Source organism: Cyrtonyx montezumae, unplaced genomic scaffold (assembly GCF_038088225.1).
Source record: "Cyrtonyx montezumae isolate F1298 unplaced genomic scaffold, pur_monq_1.0 scaffold_14, whole genome shotgun sequence".
NCBI lineage: Eukaryota > Metazoa > Chordata > Aves > Galliformes > Odontophoridae > Cyrtonyx > Cyrtonyx montezumae.
This window is the reverse complement of record NW_027071870.1, coordinates 5,633,925-5,651,663: the sequence shown is the minus strand read 5'-3', so window position 1 is coordinate 5,651,663 and position 17,739 is coordinate 5,633,925. Positions and strand designations below refer to the sequence as shown.

Here is a 17,739-nt window from a genome sequence, read left to right as displayed (position 1 = left end):
TATTAATAAAGACTACTCAGGTTTATAAGGTCTTGAATATCTATTTATGCAATAGGAAACCTATAAAACAAATATACATGGATAATAATTTATATAATGCAATTAATGTGTAAGCTTATTAAGTTCCATTGATTAAACGTCTGTGTTTTAACACAAATATGCCTTATGAATCACTGTGAGATTTTTTTAGGTTAAAAGATGCTGGCCACAGTCAAAATATTAGAAGAAGATACTGCACTCTCAAAGAAATTGACAGTGAAATAATTTTTGAAAGCACAAGAAAGAAGAGATCGACAGAAAATTTGTGAAAGGAAATTATGTTTAACTAATTTATTTTAATTCCTGGAACATGTCATTAAAAGGATGGATTAAAAAAAAAAAAAAAAAGACAAGTTACTTATGTCACTAACACATTTTGAGAAGGCTGCTAAAAGAAAGTCACACAGGAACTACCAAAGATATGAAGCAGCTGTGGGCTAAGGAACAAAATATCTCCATGGATCAAAATGTGGAAGAAACAGAGAGCAAGTAAATGAAAAATGCAGTACTAGAACAGAAACTGTGAAATACCTATCCTCGGTAATTAAGTTTTTAATTGACTAAATCAATACAAACCATGATTATACTGCAAATAATTTGTGCATCTAGAGTCAGTGTCTCTGAGAAATAAATGAGAGTGATTGTAATGCAGATTTTTAATGAAAATATATCAACCATTGCTCATCAAATTTCAAAAGATTCTTTATAGGAGTATGCAAAACATAAAAGGAGGGATTTTAAAATCAAAAATTTGTACTTCAGAAAACAAATAGGATTTTTTCCCTTGAATCTGCTGTGGAAAAATCTTGAGAGAGAAATGGCAAACGAATAATATTGCATAAATTACAATTAATGTTGAATTTATATCAAGTAATGCGTTCCTCTTTGTGTCATAATTTAAGATCAGAAAGCCATTAGTGAAGTCACAAGCTGGCAAATTCAGATTGTACAAAAACACTTTTCACGCAACACGTGTTTAATGTGTTGTATCCATTTCAACAATGCATTATGAAACAATTAAGCAAGGAAGATCTGAAGAAAGAAGTGAAGTTATGGGAAAAAATAAATGTTTTAGCTGGGTAACAGGGACACCCAGAATTAGTAAATATGGAAAATGTTTTCAAACCTACAGAGTTGGAACTAGCTTATGTGTTACATTAAGATGAAAGCTAGGCTCATGTTAACCAAGCATTTGTCTGCTATATTGTTTCTATGCATTCATTTGAAGCACAAGGTTGGCAAAAGGTTTTGGATTAGGTCATTTAATCCTGCGTGTGAATTCCAATGTCTAGATTTTCTAACTACAGTATTCTCAACTGGGGACTACTTGAACATAAAAAGTGCCTGTGTATACACGTAACTCGGGTACTTACTGTGGTCTTAGCAGCACATACGAGTCATTTGCTACAGTATTCGTTGCCTGCATGGTATGAAGCTGAAAGCTGAACATCTGCATGTGTGCTCTGGTGAGGACGAGGAGAGGCTGAGATTCTGCATACCACATCTGCATACCTTATCCACGGACTGAGAACTGAGTGTTTAAACGATGAGGTGCTTCTCCCATGCTAACGGAGGTAAACTTAAATTCTTGAAAGCTGTTGCGATTGATAAAGTAACATTTCAGAGATGGCTCTGAAATGTCTCACTTGTGTATCTGTGTGCCTGTGTTTATGAGATCTAGTCCATGTGGCAGTGGTTGCACTGATGTGCTGTGGAGATAAATAGCTCTCGGCTGTGTGTCCACCACCCAGAGCTGCTGGCTGCTAGCACAAACTGAGACAAGTGTCAGGGGAGTACGGCCTGCAGCACAGTGGGACCATGCCTCACTACCACTGCTCTGGGTTCAGAATGCTCACCACTCCCTGTCCAGGTCCTGTTTCCATGCACAAAGGTTGCAGATTTACAATTTTAGACAACATCCATATACCAATCTTATCCTTCTGTGGGTTCTCTTTAGACCCTTGGAAGGACTTTGTATCCTTGTCAGGTGTCTGCTTCAGCCTCCTGCATATCCACAGGGTGATGCTGGGATGTGCCAGACTGGTTGTGCAGGCAGCCGATCTCTGGGGTGACCCCCTCAGGTAGCAGCCCAACAACTCATCTTCTCATCAAATAACCTCAGAGCTTAGTGTGTAAGGCCCCCAGCCATTTGGGTGGGTAATTGCTTGGCACTGATGAAACTGAATCTCAAGTGCTGTGTTCAGTTTTGGGCCCTTCATTTCAAGAAGAAGACATTGAAGCCGTGGAGCTTGTCCAGAGAAGGACAGCAAAGTGGATGTGGGTTCTGGAGCATGAGTTTTATGAGGAGCAGCTGAGGGAACCGAGATTGTTCAGTCCAGAGGAGGCTGAGGGCAGACACTGCTCTCTACAATCACCTCAAAGGAGGTAACAGCAATAGGATGAAAGGTAATGACCTTAAGTTGCCCCATGGAGGTTCAGGTTGGTTATTAGGAAATATTTCTCCTCTGAAAGAGTGTTGGGCTATTGGAACAGGATGCCCAGGGAAGCTTGGGAGTCACCGTCCCTAGAAGTATTCAAGAACTCGGAGATGCGGTGGTGACGGGTTGACAGTTGGCCTAGATGATCCTAGAGGTCTTTCCCAACCTCGACGACGGTTCGATGACAGCACCCAGCTGGATCTGGGGCCCCCGGGGAGCTGCCCCGGGAAGGCCGCTCCGCCGTCCCGCCCGCGGGCGTGCCCCGGGAGCCCCACGGGGGCGGAGGGAGGAGCGCGAGGCGCCATGTGAGCGGCGGGCGGCGGGCGGCGGCCCTCGAGGAAGACAGATGGGGTGAGAGACAGCGCGAGCTCCAGCTGTCAGCGCGGCCTCAGCCCCGCCGCGGAGGGAGCCCCTCCTCCCCGCGGCTGTGCGCTCGTTGCCCGCGGAGAGCCATGGCGTCCAGCGAGGAGGACGGGAACGGCAACGGCTCTGTGGAGGAGAAGGAGAACGGCAAGAAGCGGAGACTGAGCACCCTGGCCACGGCCTGGCTCATCTTCTACAACATCGCCATGACCGCGGGGTGAGCGGGGGGGGGGGAGGCAGCAGCGCGACGCCTCGGGCGGGCGCGGGGCGGCGGGGCCGGGGCGGCTCGGCCCGGGGACGGGGCGGCGGCGGCGGCAGCGGGGCGGCGGGGACGCGGCCGCAGGGCAGCGGGGAACCGCGGTGAGCGGGGCGAGCCCTCGCCTGCCCGGCATTGCCTAATACGGTGCAGCGTTACCAGCAGCGAGCGCGTCATTCCCGAGCCCGTGGCGGAGGTTAAGTATAGCCGGGCCAGGAATGCCGGCGGGGGTGCCGCGCGGGTGCGCGCTCTGAGCCGCTCCATCCAGCGCCGCCCCGCGCCCGGCGGACGGCTCTGAGCTCCTGGAGCCGCTGCCGGCGGTGTCTCGGTGCCCCGGGGGCTCCGAGACCTCGGGGTACTTCCACCTCTGAAACTGCGCTCCTTTAACTAACGCCTGTCATGTGCGTGCAACAGAGACCTCCGCTGAGTGCTTTCTTGCACGACTCTTGCCATGGACTTCTGTATTCCGCACTTAGTCTCGGGACGAGGTGCTGATGCCGTTTGTCCTTCCTCCTGCACCGTCATCGGGGGGATTTAGACTTGCTCACCTGCGTAGTTTGTGTGAATGCAGAGTATTAAGAGAGATGGACGCATGCTTATCATTTTTTACAAACAGGTGCGACTTAAGAGAAAAATAAAACTTTGAAGGAAAAAAGCATGCCATTGGGGCACCACCAATAAATGAGAACAGAGCAGTTCTCCAAAGAGTTCTGTATAGGAAAGTATTTCTAGAATTGTAACTGCCTGCCTGATGCAGAAGTGCCTGTTAACAACCAACCCAATTGCATCTTTCTAATAAAGATTAGAGGGGCGCTTTCAGAGACAAAAATGACACATCAATACCTGGCTCTACTGAAAGTCCCAGCAGAAAATTTTATCTTTACTACACCAATTGTTTTTCATCTCCTGCTGATTTACAATATTCACTACCAGGGCTTTCCTGAAATCCAAAGTCAAAGCCACTGAAAGCTAAATGAAATAATTGTCAGGGATTCCAAATGTCCCAGTAATTATTTAAGCCAAATGTATTTGCAGTCTTTGCTTTCTGAGCATGGCCCATGACTGCTCTCTGCAGCCCTTTTGTGACAGAACAAAGCATGGAAAGTGTCTGCTTAGATGAGATGTAATGTGACTTCTGGAGCCTCAGCTAGCACAAAGCTGCTGCTATCACCATCCACCCTGACAGCTGGGTATAAACTCACTGTCACCTTCCCCTTGTCACACACTTCACTGTAAAATGGCAACCTGGCTATGAAGGACTGGCAGTGAGATGCAGGACTCACACTGTTACAGCATAATGTGTCCAATCAGATATCCATCTTTCCCTGCCGTCTGCTTCTCATTTTTAGCCATTGTCTCATCTGTAAAGTGTAAGAACAGGGGAAGAGTTAAAATTTTATCCAAATGTTTATGTAAATGTTTTCCTGAATATTTAAATATTCACCAAATCTGCCTCAGAGTATTTCTCAGACTCCGCTACTGTTTCTCTTGGGCCCTCCTTAATCATGTTGCTGTGCAGCTTTCCTTGCAATGGCTTTGTGGAGGAGAAGAGAACTGAATGATTATTCCTGACTATCCTCAGACATGAAGTTAAATTAATGTTACTGCAGTTTACGTATTTTCATTTTTAACTCTCAAAATATCACTTGTAGCTCTGGCTATGCCTTTAAGTCAATATTAAAGAAATTTTATCCTTAGCCTTTGAGGGTTTTAACCTGAAGTTTCAAGCATCACTAGTATGATATTTGTAAGAATGTTACTGTAACTCTGGATTAGTAACAGAACATATGGCACATTGTTTGGAAAAAATTAATTATATAAACATGGATTAATTATGCAGAAGCAACTGCACATACCTTGGGTTATTGCTCTAGATCTGGGCTGAGATGTGGGAGACGAAATCACTGTGGTTATGAAATGGGTTTTTTTAATCCGTATTCATTTGATCTCAGGTTGAATTTTATATCACATTTCACTTTGAATAAAAGATACTTCACTTACATTGAAAAGATGATCAGTTGATGGCATCAGTTGATACTGTATTGATTTCTTAAAGAAAATATGGAAAAATTAGTCAACACCTTCCAATGTATTAGTTTAATATTCTCTGGAAGCCAGGAGCCCAGAGCATGGATCTTTCAACACATCACAGTCTGCTCTTCCGAGGTGACTTCTCAGCACCTCTGAGTTATAGAACAGAGGCATTCTGTTCACTTGTCAGTTCTGAAACTGATGTGTTAAGGGGTCATGAAAAATGTACAAAGTGTGCACAGGTGGCAATCTTTTGTATGTGCAAACCTGAGACCCAAAATCTGAGCTCAATAACAGTAATCCACAGTAAAGATGTATGAGGATTTAGTAGTAAAATATACTACTTTTCACTACTAGTGAAAAGTCTGATGGGCCCCTGGGTTAAGTAATTCAAGTTAATCCTCTGAAGGTAAACAAATCCTTCTCTATCCTTTTCCAGGTTAAGAGATTAAGAAGTGTAATGCTGATATAACATTTCATAATAGTTAGGTCTAAAGAACTCTATTTTTAATAATATCCTAAGTACACCAACAAGGGAAGGCACAGAGGTATTCTGTGAAGAAAATATTGTACTGAATTATTTATATTAGACAGAAGGCTTTAGAATTTTAGTTTGAAAGGTGTTTATTCTCTTTCTTTTGTAGGTGGCTGGTATTGGGTATTGCCATGGCACGATTTTATATCCAGAGAGGAACACACAGAGGCTTATTCAGAAGCGTGCAAAAGATACTTAAATTTTTCCAGACATTTGCTTTGCTTGAGGTAAATTCCAAACATCAGTTTCTTTTACTGACCACTTCCTTTACTTTTTCTTTTTATAAGCAAGTAAATTATTAGCCTGAATTTAATGTCAAAATATTATATGAGTACTAAAAGTTTTTTTAATCTTATTATTTGATAATTTTTTGTGAGAACAAGGAGATTTGTTGAAACAGATGAGCACCTTTTTTTTGGAAACTTAACTCTAATATTGGTCTTAAATCAGATATTCTCCGGGAACTACTTTGCTTCTGCTTATTCCCAGACTGGATTGGCATGTCCCATATAACCCTTCCAGCAGAGTCTGTACACGTTGTTCAGAGCATTTTTGAAATGGTATGACTTGGGCCAATTACACCCTTGTGGTCTCAATATATGGCACATCCACAGAATGAAGCTATTAGGTAATATTGCAGTTATGATTCTTTTCCAGGCACAACAGAGAGCTCTTATCTACATTTTGGCTCCTTTTCTCAATCTGCCCGTAACATCTGTCGTTCAAACAGATATTTAAAATCACACAGCCAGCTGTCATACGTTTTTACACTATTAAACTTTCACAATAATAATTCCATTTGAATCTATCACAATAATGAAAAGCATTCTATTTGCTAAGCATCACTGTCCAGAAAATAAATCTGAAGATTTATAGTCATAAGTAGCAAGATGATAATAATTAATCCATAACGAATACAGAAGGTTGTAAAATTGCTATGCATTTTGAATGCCTTGTATGACTCCTCCCACACTGTTCTGTAAAGTTATTATTTGTGTAACATGATGGAATTTTACCAGTTGAAAAAATACACACATTGTAAGTACATAAATATTCAAGATACAAAAGTTGGAAAATAAATCTCTCGTTTTAAGTATTTACACTGAACTCATCACAGCACTGGTTACTGGTGCTTCTATGTGTATTTCTTTTAAAGACTCCGAAATGTTAGTTGGAGGAAAAAAAAAGCATAAGAATTAAGTCTAAATTTATATAAATACACAGAAGCCCATGTTTGTAGCGCAGATAGTAACATACTGTAAATCAGTAACCTGTAACTTATTTCTGTTCACAGGTAGTCCACTGTGCAGTTGGTGAGTTCTTCCTTTAGTGTCTCCTGAACCAATTGAAACATCAGTTGTGGAGCAGAGATAACATGTTTCTCTTTTCAAGGAATAGTTCACACATCTGTGCTTGTGACTGGGGTCCAAGTGAGTTCAAGAATCTTCATGGTGTGGTTCATCGCGCATAGCATAAAACAGGTATGTGCATCAGCAGATTGCTTTTTGGTTTTACTAAGGAGTTCATAATAAAGCTCGCTTTTCACCAGGGAGACAAATCTAGCAATCTGCTTCCTGCAAAGGGCACGTAGAATTCAGTGATAGATTTTGAGTTTGTGCTCCCGAATGTCTTTGAATTTCAAAAGCTGAGCCATTAAACTATCTCACCAGCAGATGGCGTATGCCTTTCTGCCAACGAGACACTATAATTACTGCCTCGGTTGTCAAATCCGTTAATTTCAGTTCACAGAAAACTTTTTCTCTAAATTTCATCTTTTCCTTAACAATTGCTTTTTATTTAACACGAAATACACCTTTCTGAGCTTTGTCTACTTATTTATTTATTTATTTTAAGAATTTTCAGTGCTTTCATTTTTTTTTAAGGAAAAAATATTAATTATTAACTCTATTTCTCTATTGAATATTTACCTGAATGCTGGAGTATAGAGCTCCTTTTTGCCACCTGTTATTGCTTGCAGTGCAGTAGTAAACCTTTAGCATCTCCAGTCATTTCTCTTGACTCTCAGTCTTCAGTGCAGGTCACACTGTGTCTGAGAAAACTGCATCTAAATGTACATCTGATTCATTTCACACTGTTACTGCTTAGCAGGCATGAGTGTTCAGGGTCATGCTAGGTGGTGAGGGGCATGTTGGTGACAATAGCCAGACCCAGAGCTCCCTGCTAGACTGGAGATTTGCGAGGCAACAAATAGGAATTCTCTGCACGCTTATTTAAAGCACTTCTGCTTGGATTCAGCACTGTGGCATGAATCCAGGTTTGGGTTATCAATGTTTGTCTGTAATCACATGAGGTTAAGAAGAACCTAATTCTGTCTTTTCCTTTGCTTATCTGTTTGTGGTTGCTGTTTGTTCGTGACTTCGGAGATATTCTTCTATCTCCTTTCTATTTTGTTGATGTTTGTGAGATCCTTTTACTGAAGGTGCATCTCTTTGACTGACACATTGAGGGTGCAACTTTATGAGATGATGATTACTTACATCTTTATGATGTATTAAGCTTTGTTACCATGTAGTGTTTTGTTTAATTAAAAAAGAAAAAAAGCAATTTCCTTTTTTTTGGTCATTTTAACAAAATTTGTGTTACTTTATTTCATTTCAAGACATCTCTGGAGCTTTTTAGCCTTCAGGCGTGAAATTGCATTATAAAATTCCCCCCCTTTTAAAGAAAATTACTTTTAAACCACATTAACTTGTGTGTAATTCTTCTCAGAGTGCAGTACTTGTAATGGTTCTTCATGTGCCTTCTTTGAATTTGAGGACTTCTGTTTATTTGTTCACTTAGAGTGAAAAGAATTGATGTTTTGAAGCAGCAGATAAGTGTGCTACCTACTGATGAGGCAGTTTAATGACTCAGAGTGTAAATCTTAAACAGGAGAGTTGAATAATTTTACCCCAAGCTCCTGATATACCAGCAACGCTTCATTGAGTGGTCATCTGTTTTCCAACTCCTTGATTATCTTGCAGCCTGACTTGAAGTTCTGCTACTAAGTTCAATTAGTAGACTAAACAATTCCTTTCATCTAGAATTTCATGGAAATACAGATTACCTAAAAGTACGAGGAAGTATAGGAGATATACAGCAGTGATATGTGGAATGAGTAAAAGCTGGTTATGAAAACAATATGTATATTAGGTAGTATTTTCATTTTATTATTTTGAAGAGGAATGAACAAGCAAGTCAAGATAAATAAACAGGGAAGCAGCATAGTGAAAGTGCAGATAAATAGAAGGAATGAGCTCAAATATAGTTCTGCTCAGTTTGCAGTGTCTGTATGGTAATAAACACATATTATAGAGGACACTTCGTAGTAATTGTTTCAACATATCACTTTTATGCCAAAATTGTCTTTCTTTACAAGATGTTAGTTCTGTTCCATATATCTTAAACAGAAGACTGTTGCAGTTTACACAGAAAAGAAGCTTAAGGATGAAGAACGTGTTGGTTCTTTATACTTCTGCAGATCCAGAATGAGGAGAGCGTTATTCTTTTTCTGGTCGTATGGACTGTGACAGAGATTACTCGATATTCCTTCTACACATTCAACCTGCTCAACCATTTGCCATACTTCATTAAATGGGCCAGGTGGAGATGTCTTGCACTTCAGATTGTTGTGGTTCTGTGCATGTTAGTTTCACGCATGCTGAGCTAACCACACAGGAGAACAGTTGTTTGAGCTTTGGTTATGTGTCAGCATAGTGCAAGCTGGTTGCTTTCTGTACTTGAGATTATTGTTAATCAGTTTAAAATGTTAAAAAAAAAAAGAAAAGTTGATATTTTTGGATGTGATTTGTTCCTCGCTTTCTGTGTCTTGTGGTCTAAACTCTGTTTAGTAAGATTCTGTGTAATACAGTTCAAGATGGACTTCCACTGTTAAAAAGAAAATATCTTACCTACATTCAGCATGGGTGATATGTTCATTTAATGAGTTTGTTTGCATACCCTCCTTATTTGTGTTTTGTAGATAATGTAGTTCTGATGCTTCTAATGCACTTCTTTGATGTGTCCAGTAATTATGTCCATTCTTAAAGTACATTATTGTTTTTGCTAATACTGCAGGTGGTAGGTTTGGTAATGTCTAAGCAACGAATATACTTACAAAGAATCAGGTCTGTTTTCAATAATGATTTTTTAATAGGCTTCAGGAGGAAAAATGCATTTAGAAAGCACTATATTGACAGTTATGCTTTTTCCCATCAAGTCAGTAGATCCTGAATGGTAGAATCTTTGTTTCCTTGTAATATGCAATAGGGAGAGCTGCCATTCTCACAGTAGAGATGTATGGTAGAGTATGGAAACAAAATATTTGAAAATGTATTGTCTTCTCATGGAGTTCAAAATATCCTATCAAGATCTGAAGAGAATCAAACTTCATAATGCAGCATGAATTCAGTACTCTGAAGGAGCTGAACTTTTCTGATCTTTAACTTATTAAATAATTTTAAAACAATTGTCTGTCTACAGGCAATACATGGAATGTGTATGTAAATCACAGCATCAGTGCCTACCTATACCTCACTTATATGCTCCCTGACCTATGGGTCCTCCAAGCCCATTGGCTCCTAAGAGGATTTCATGTTCAGTTGCTACCAATTGGGATCTCCTCTCTTTTGGTCATGGAATGCACACTGGACACTTCTCACACACCCTGTGTGATAGCTGTCATTGCTGTTTCCCTCTGTGAACTCCAGAGCTGTTGCTTAGAAGAGCCTAAATCTACACAATGCACTGTGCTTAAGGACAGCAGAAGCCCTGCTGATTACATCTTTCATTTTGTCTACACTTGTGTGATCTACGACATTCAAGCCGCACTTCCTTTAAAATCAGTGCATTTACCCTTTATTTGAACATGTTCTGCTTATTTTCAAATGGATCTGATTAATTTTTGGCACTCTCATTTACTTTCATTTTTAATATCCGATGATGGTTGGTGTTAGTACTACTACTATTAGTGTTACTGCTTCGATTTCCCATGTGGCAATTGCCATAGGATTGCCTGAATTTGAGATCCAGTTCTGCTCTTAGTCCCGTCTCTGACAGCAGGAGCAAGATCAGCAAATGAAAAAATGCATATTGAAAAATAAATAAAACGACAGTGTTGGAGAGTACAAATTTGGAGAATGATTTTTGACTCTTTAGTATGGGACAGACATGCACAAATTCTGATATTTCTCTGTTTTTAAATAAAAAGACATAGGAACTCATTCTTTGTAAACAAGGATAACTGTCAAAAGTAACTGAAGTTGTTATTCTGTGCCTTCTCAGGATATGATCCTTCATTTTAGTGCAGGAACTATCCCGACCTATTGCTGTGCCACTAATAGTAGCAAGAACAGTTGTTAAATTCATGAAGTGTTTCTCACAAGGTGTTGTTTTTTTTTTAATGCAGATACAACTTTTTTATCATTTTGTATCCTGCTGGAGTTGCAGGTGAACTGCTGACTATATATGCTGCTTTACCTTATGTCAAGAAAACGGGGATGTATTCATTGAGACTTCCCAACAAATACAATGTCTCCTTTGACTACTATTACTTCCTTATAATTGTCATGTTCTCCTATATACCACGTAAGTATTAATTAACTTTAATAGCACTAACAATGATCAATTATCAGCAATGCTAATTTCCTAGATACTTTGTGCTCTAAAAGCCTGCTTTATGTTCCAAGTGTTGCTGTGCTTTAATTGTTTAAATCAAAATTTTACTTTCAGTTACCTACTTCAGAACATCTTAAAAGTTTCAGTGAAAAACAATAGATCTAAGATCATCGATAAGTAAAAATACAGAAGTGTCTGTAGTTGTCTCTGGAAATTTCTAGTGCCTCTGCTGCTTTTAAGCAATGACTTAACAGTTTTCTTGCAGCATTCAGAGATTTACTTTCTTCTTATTGCTATTAGTGTCAATTTATGTGTGAACTTTGAAAATCACCATCTGAGCATGCTTTGGAAAAACAAAATTCTCCCAAGATTTCACCCTCACAGAAATCCACACCTTGCCTCAAAAACCTCTCAGTATGTGCTTCAGTCCCATGTTTAACCAGATCTTCCTCATGCCTGGATACCAGGAGCCACAGATCAGTTGCCTAACAAGAGCTAGCCTAGAGAGCCATCTGTCTTCAACTTTTGCTGTTTTTTCTTATCTGACAGCTAAGCAGTGCAGGCAAGGAGAAACCACCTTGGTTTAGATACAGTACAGTGACTGCTAGAATGAAGCTAGAGCAAACTGGGCAAGTAAAATGTTTTAGTCACTGTGGACAATGAGCCTAGAAAGAAAGGAAGAGATTAGGGAGGGTCATTGAGAGGCAATAAAGCTGAAGTTAAAAGGAGCAGTGTTGTGCATCCATAAAAAGTATTCCTAACTAAAATTCTGGCCTTTGCCTGTATGGACACACACTATGAGGTTTTTTTGTCGCCAGAAATCATGGAAGCCAATAAGACAGATTTATATAAGTAAACAAAAGGTATAATAACCTAATTACAGTTTTACAGTTGTTTGCATAACTTTATGCTTCAGGAATAAATCCAGCTTGCTATGCAGTAAAAACAATGATCCAATGAATTAGAAGAATGGTAATATAAGTAAGGCCAGGAGAAGGACAGAGCTTTTCACACTCGGACAAGTAGGGTACATTTGGATCCTTCTCAGAATCTATGTTCAAGTGTGTTTTGCTTAGCACAGTTTTGAAGATTTCAGGTGCTGCTAACAAATGAAAATTTTGAAAAGGAAATTTTGAAGGGAAGATCCATAAGAACAGTATTCATTCAGAGGGCTTTGTCTGAATTTTGAGTAATTACTATTTCAAGCTCGCTGAGAAATTCATGTCTTCTTGTTATTTGCCTTGACCAGCTGTGGCACACTGTGCCATAATTTTTACTTGGCTCCTCATTCTGAAAAAGTGTACTTTTCCATAATGTGATCTGCTGTGTTTGTTTGTTTGTTTGTTTTCCATCTAATTTGTTTTCTTTTATGCTTTGATCAAGTATTTCCACAACTCTACTTACACATGCTGCGGCAGAGAAGAAAGGTGCTTCATGGAGAAGTGATTGTGGAAAAGGACGATTGAATTGAGCCATGTAATTATGGTGCTTCTATTGGAAAAACAAGGGTAAAAAAACCAAAGCTTCCTGTGATTTTTCTGAGTCCAAGTTTTAAAACATGGAACAAGAATAAACAACTGTGTATAAAATAACACGGACTGTATTATTTATACCATTAATATATCATCAGATTACCTTTTCATTTCTGGTTTCACTTTGATGTGTAATTGTTCATTTCTTCAAACATATTGTTTTCTTACTTTCAGTAGGTTGACAAATAGCTTTAACAATTTGAATAGTTGGCAAATGTGCTTTCTATTGTGAAAGGCTTGTTATGACCTGTATTCCTCACCAAGAACAGAAGGAGAATTGATGAGCTGTATTGAAAGTGTGTCTTCTGGAAAACAGAGCATAAATTAGGTAATGATGTGTTTCATAGGCTAGGGGGCTTAAATGTTATTTAAATTGTACTTTAAATTATACCTTACAATTGTAAGTACTGTCAGTGTGTTGTTCAACATTCTTTGAATTACAAGGTCACACTGTAGAATTCCAGAAGGATTTTTGAAAGGAGCTGAATCCTTGACTGCTGATGCAAGATTAGATCTCTGTATTTTCATTTCTAATTGATAAGAAATGTCAAGTAACAGATACAGTATGATCTGGTTAAATGTTTATGCTGAGGAGTGAGTGACCAGTCTTTCCATGGTCGGTGTCTGGAACAGGAATCATATGCAGAGGAAGACTGATTGTCAGCATGCTTCCTATTCTGCTTAGGTTATATATGCAGAAAAATGTTGGTATGGCATTTAGAAACTGTAGCTCTAGTGAGATATTTTTACTTCCCATAATTAGCTAATAAGGATAACATATATTTGAAATAGTGCCTTAAAATATAAATTGTGCTTTGAATCATCCCACTGTGTAATTTTAATTGCTCCCTCCCCAATAATTGTTTATAATGGAATTATGTAATACTAATTAACATCCACAGTAACGTGCAAGAGGGATCCACAGCATATTAATAAATGTTTCAGGTGACACTGTATGATACCTGAGTGGGAGAAGTCCAACATGTGGATTAAATATAGACAGGAGTTGGACACCGAGAATCAAAGCAAACCTAATGCATTTTGGGGAAACTTGGATACTTAGTGAGAGAGACAGAAAATTGAAAAGTAATAATGTAATAAGAAGCCTTAATAGCATAGACAGCAATGTTGCTTCCAGATTCAGTGAGTCAAAAGGAGAGTGTGATACATGCAGAAGAGATGCATTGGGCAGTTGGAAATCAGAATACTCGTGTGATTGCTGAGTACTGATTTATAGAATTTAAATACTTTCTAGAGTACTGTTTTGTATTTTGGGTAGCTCAGGAGTGCAGATAGAGTTAATCTTCAAAAAAAAGATCAGACTTCAGTAAAAAAAATGAGATGAAGTAGGAAGGAAGTCAGAAAGATTGAGTCATTATTATGTATAACTTCTTGCTATGTGACAAATACGTGTAAAAGGAGGAGACTTTGTTAGTGTGAAGGTGTCACAAGAAGTGATATTGCCAGTGACTTTCAGGAGAAGGATCCTACCAGAGATATCAGTTAGGTCACAGAATGATGCAGTAAAGCTTGTCAGTGCATACAGTTTCATGAAAGATTTTAGGTCGGATGTAATCTGGTACTAGAAAATGATGTTTCTTGAGATGAAGTTTGAATTACATGCTTTACATTTACATTCAATAGGCAGTTTCCATTTTTAGCTTCAATGATTCTACAGTAGTGCAACTTATTTTGAAAACTGGAGATAGGCAGTTTTTCTGATGCATCAGGTAATTTGATGAAAAAGCAAGGACTTACTGTATCCTGAAGTTTCAACAAATTCCATTTTGTGCCTTAATTTTTTCACATTTTCACGTCTTCTTTACGTGGAAATGAGATTTCTTTTACGTGATAGGTGCAGTGTGGACTTGAGGTGCAATAGTTGTATTCCTTAGACTTTTAAAAGGCATAGTCTTTACATTTTTTAGAACAAAGGTGCTATAAGTTAACTTACTACTTCTCAGTTTTGTATGTAGCTAAGTATTTCAAGTTTAAAATATAAATGGCATTTACAATACTGATTAACAAAATACTTGTTACATGTTCAGATTAGCAGCTGTATTTGTCTGAAGTTCTTGGAACACAGTTTTACAAACTTTATTTGCATTTTGATCCATGAGGTGCAAGCGTCGTGGCAGTTTTTAGGATATTTCTCAGTTAGCAAGCAGAAGAGTGTGATGAAATATGAGTAAATGCAATTAGATTAAGTTACGTGTCTCTTTTTTTTTTAAACTGTCAGGGCAGCTCACTGGAGACCATAGCTATCAATTTCCTGAAGGTGCAGTGGATACTTTCAGTTTGATGAGATACTCTTTCTGCAATAACAAAGAGTACCTGAGCTATATTACATTTGCTTTCATTGTGGCTTAAAACTCTTATCGTATGGCAATCTGGGATCTATTTTATATCCTTTTTTATACGAGAAAATACAGCACTGTTTGCTAAAATCTTGTTTTTCGTGAAGCAGCAGTGTAATGGTAGAATTTAAAAAGTAATTTACAACTACAGCAAGTCTCACTAAATGATTCTTGGAATAAAGATAAAAGTTACTTTTATTGCATTCAGTATTGCATCGACCAGAGAGACTGTCATGTAGATTAGTTTACTTGTCATGGACTTCAAAATAATAAAACAAAAATAATCTTCTTTTCTTCCTCTTCTTTTTTGATTGAAGCCTTGCATTGAAGCCTCAGTGTATACAGTTGTTTAATGTGCCCTCCAGGGTAGTGAGAATTCCGAGTACAATCCTCTTATCATTGACTCATATGAGCCAGGATTTTATCCTGTGTAGCTTACTTAAACTTCAGTATAACACCATGGAACATTTAATTAGCTCCTTCAATGGACGTAAAAACTCAAGTATGATTTTCATATGGTGCTCTCTTTCCAGCTTATTTTTGCCACCTATCTTTTTTGTATTCTTCTCTGCAATATTCCTAGTTTTCTAAAGCATTGAAATCCTCCTGTTTATGAAAGGTTTGTGTGTATTCAAACATTGGTGTCTATGGTGTTCTGATGTATTCTTTAACAAATTGTTTGTGTAGAGGTATTTCCTTACTTACGCTATATACGCCTTCTGGGATGGATTAATACAAAGTATGTCCTTAAGTTGTTGGGTAATACATAGGAACTGGGCTTTGGAAGCAGATTCATAATTATCAAGTGACATTTCTTATTGTTAGTGGTACCATAAATGCATGATCCTTCTTATAAACTCCAGTTGAAAACTGTTGGATTTCTTGAGGTTTCTCTCAGCACACACTGGGAAAGGCCGTTCCAGGACAGGTTGTGTGAATCACTTCATTTCACAGCTCTGCCCTGCATGTCTGGAAGCCAAATCCTGACAGGATGTGGCCAGTACAAAGGGGTGGAATGTTGGGAAACTGCATCCTGCACATCAGCTGCCGAGAGGATCACTGAGGCTGTTCCGAACAGCGGTTGATATGCATCATTTCTCTCACTTCTGGCTATGCAGGATTTGAGAAGAGAGGCAGCTAAACATGCTCTCGTGCCTTCTGCACAAGGAACTAATGGGATCAGCTGAGAGGATCTCTGTGCACAAAGGGTGTGTTGCAGAAGGGTTTTTTGCGTCACTCAGCTGTTTCCATCCGCATCTATAAGCGCGTGCTTTTTGAATTCCTGGTATTCCGATGCAGCTGGATCACACTGCTGTCAATAACGTGGCTCAAAATTAACAGTCTTGGAGAAACTGTGCAGTATGCTGCTTCTCATCATAGCACTCAGCCAGGTTTGTGATAACGGACAGATTGCCTAGTTAACGAGGAATTGAATGGAGACCTTCTCTGTGACCAGAGGGAGCCTACCTTTTCTTATCCGGAAATAAATGTGTGCATTTTAAATCTAGGGCTGGCTACTGATCTGACTGTGGTACTTGCACTCTTCACACCGGTTTACCTTAGTGGATATTTGGATAATTCCTTGATTATTAAATAGATTGGGATGAAGATGAATTAGAACCATCACAGTAAATTGTAATTTAAAGTAGCTGCTGTATTAGCAATTTTTGTGAATCCATCCTTTGCTTAATCTGTCTTAGGGGAGAAAGGAAGGAAAATTTGTACAAGTATACAAATAAGTATTCTACATGAGATGAGGGGCTTCATAAATCAAAATTGTCTATGCAGGCAAGCTGGCTACAGTTCCTTATAAATGATTGGTTAAGTGTGCTTTTGAATCAAAAGATGGAAAGCTTTCCTGAAAATTAGATTTTATTTCAAGGTGCATGTTTTAAAATGTGTTTGGAGATGTGTATGTGTAGGTATTTTATAGATGATTAACTGTAGCCCACTGCAGTGTTTTAATCTATGTTGAAATGACTGTGTTAGAAACAAACACCTGTTTCTGCAAAGCTCTTCTGTCTGTGTTCCCTCACTCAAGTTTACTTCAATACTGTTTGTGCCTACTAAGCTTTGCAGGGCCATTTACCTGGCAGGTTAGCATCTCCCAAGAATTGTTCCTTAAATTTGCTTTTACAGCGGCACACCTTGATAGTACACTATTGGTACTTTTGGTTCAGTGTCTGGCACTGTAAGCCACTGATGAGGGATCTTGCATGCCTTCAGTAGGACAGAAAGTTTTACAGATCTTAATAAGCGATTCATCCTGATTGCCAGATACAGAAGACAAAGTCTCCTTCTCTGGAGATGTTCAAGGCCCACCTGGACACTACCTGTGCAACCTGGGCTAGGGAGCTGCTTTGGCAGGGGGGTGGACTCGATGATCTCCAGAGGTCCCTTCCAACCCCTACAGTTCTGTGATTCTGTGAATTCTTAGGTCACAGTAGTGAATAAGTATAAAAAGTGAACATAGGTCTATCAAGATAAACTGTAGAGAACCTGAATGTTGGATGACTCTAGCTGTCTGATAGGAACTTGCTGTCAAGATCAAGTCTGCAGCTGCTAATGGTTT

The 17,739-nt window shown here is 39.1% G+C and overlaps 1 protein-coding gene across 2 annotated transcripts; it reads left to right on the top strand.

The window, feature by feature from the left end:
• Positions 1-2,772: 2,772 nt before the first annotated feature.
• HACD1 (3-hydroxyacyl-CoA dehydratase 1) lies at positions 2,773-14,274 on the top strand. Of its 2 annotated transcripts, none has more exons than XM_065731327.1 (7): positions 2,773-3,057; positions 5,772-5,889; positions 6,957-6,975; positions 7,061-7,143; positions 9,144-9,265; positions 11,070-11,248; positions 12,662-14,274. In XM_065731327.1, the coding sequence occupies exons 1-7, from the start codon at positions 2,930-2,932 to the stop codon at positions 12,742-12,744; spliced, it is 732 nt and encodes a 243-aa protein (XP_065587399.1). In that variant the 5' UTR covers positions 2,773-2,929; the 3' UTR covers positions 12,745-14,274. The 2 variants fall into 2 exon arrangements, with proteins under 2 accessions (XP_065587399.1, XP_065587398.1); XM_065731326.1 differs by having other exon boundaries at positions 2,774-3,057; positions 7,055-7,143.
• The last annotated feature ends 3,465 nt before the right edge of the window (positions 14,275-17,739 follow it).

Excerpts from the sequence above, each read along its gene's own strand:
- HACD1 (XM_065731326.1), top strand. The coding sequence starts at position 2,930 with ATGGCGTCCAGCGAGGAGGACGGGAACGGCAACGGCTCTGTGGAGGAG. Across the intron at positions 7,144-9,143 it reads TCGCGCATAGCATAAAACAG|ATCCAGAATGAGGAGAGCGT; the intron begins GTATGTGCATCA and ends ATACTTCTGCAG. Across the intron at positions 11,249-12,661 it reads CATGTTCTCCTATATACCAC|TATTTCCACAACTCTACTTA; the intron begins GTAAGTATTAAT and ends GCTTTGATCAAG.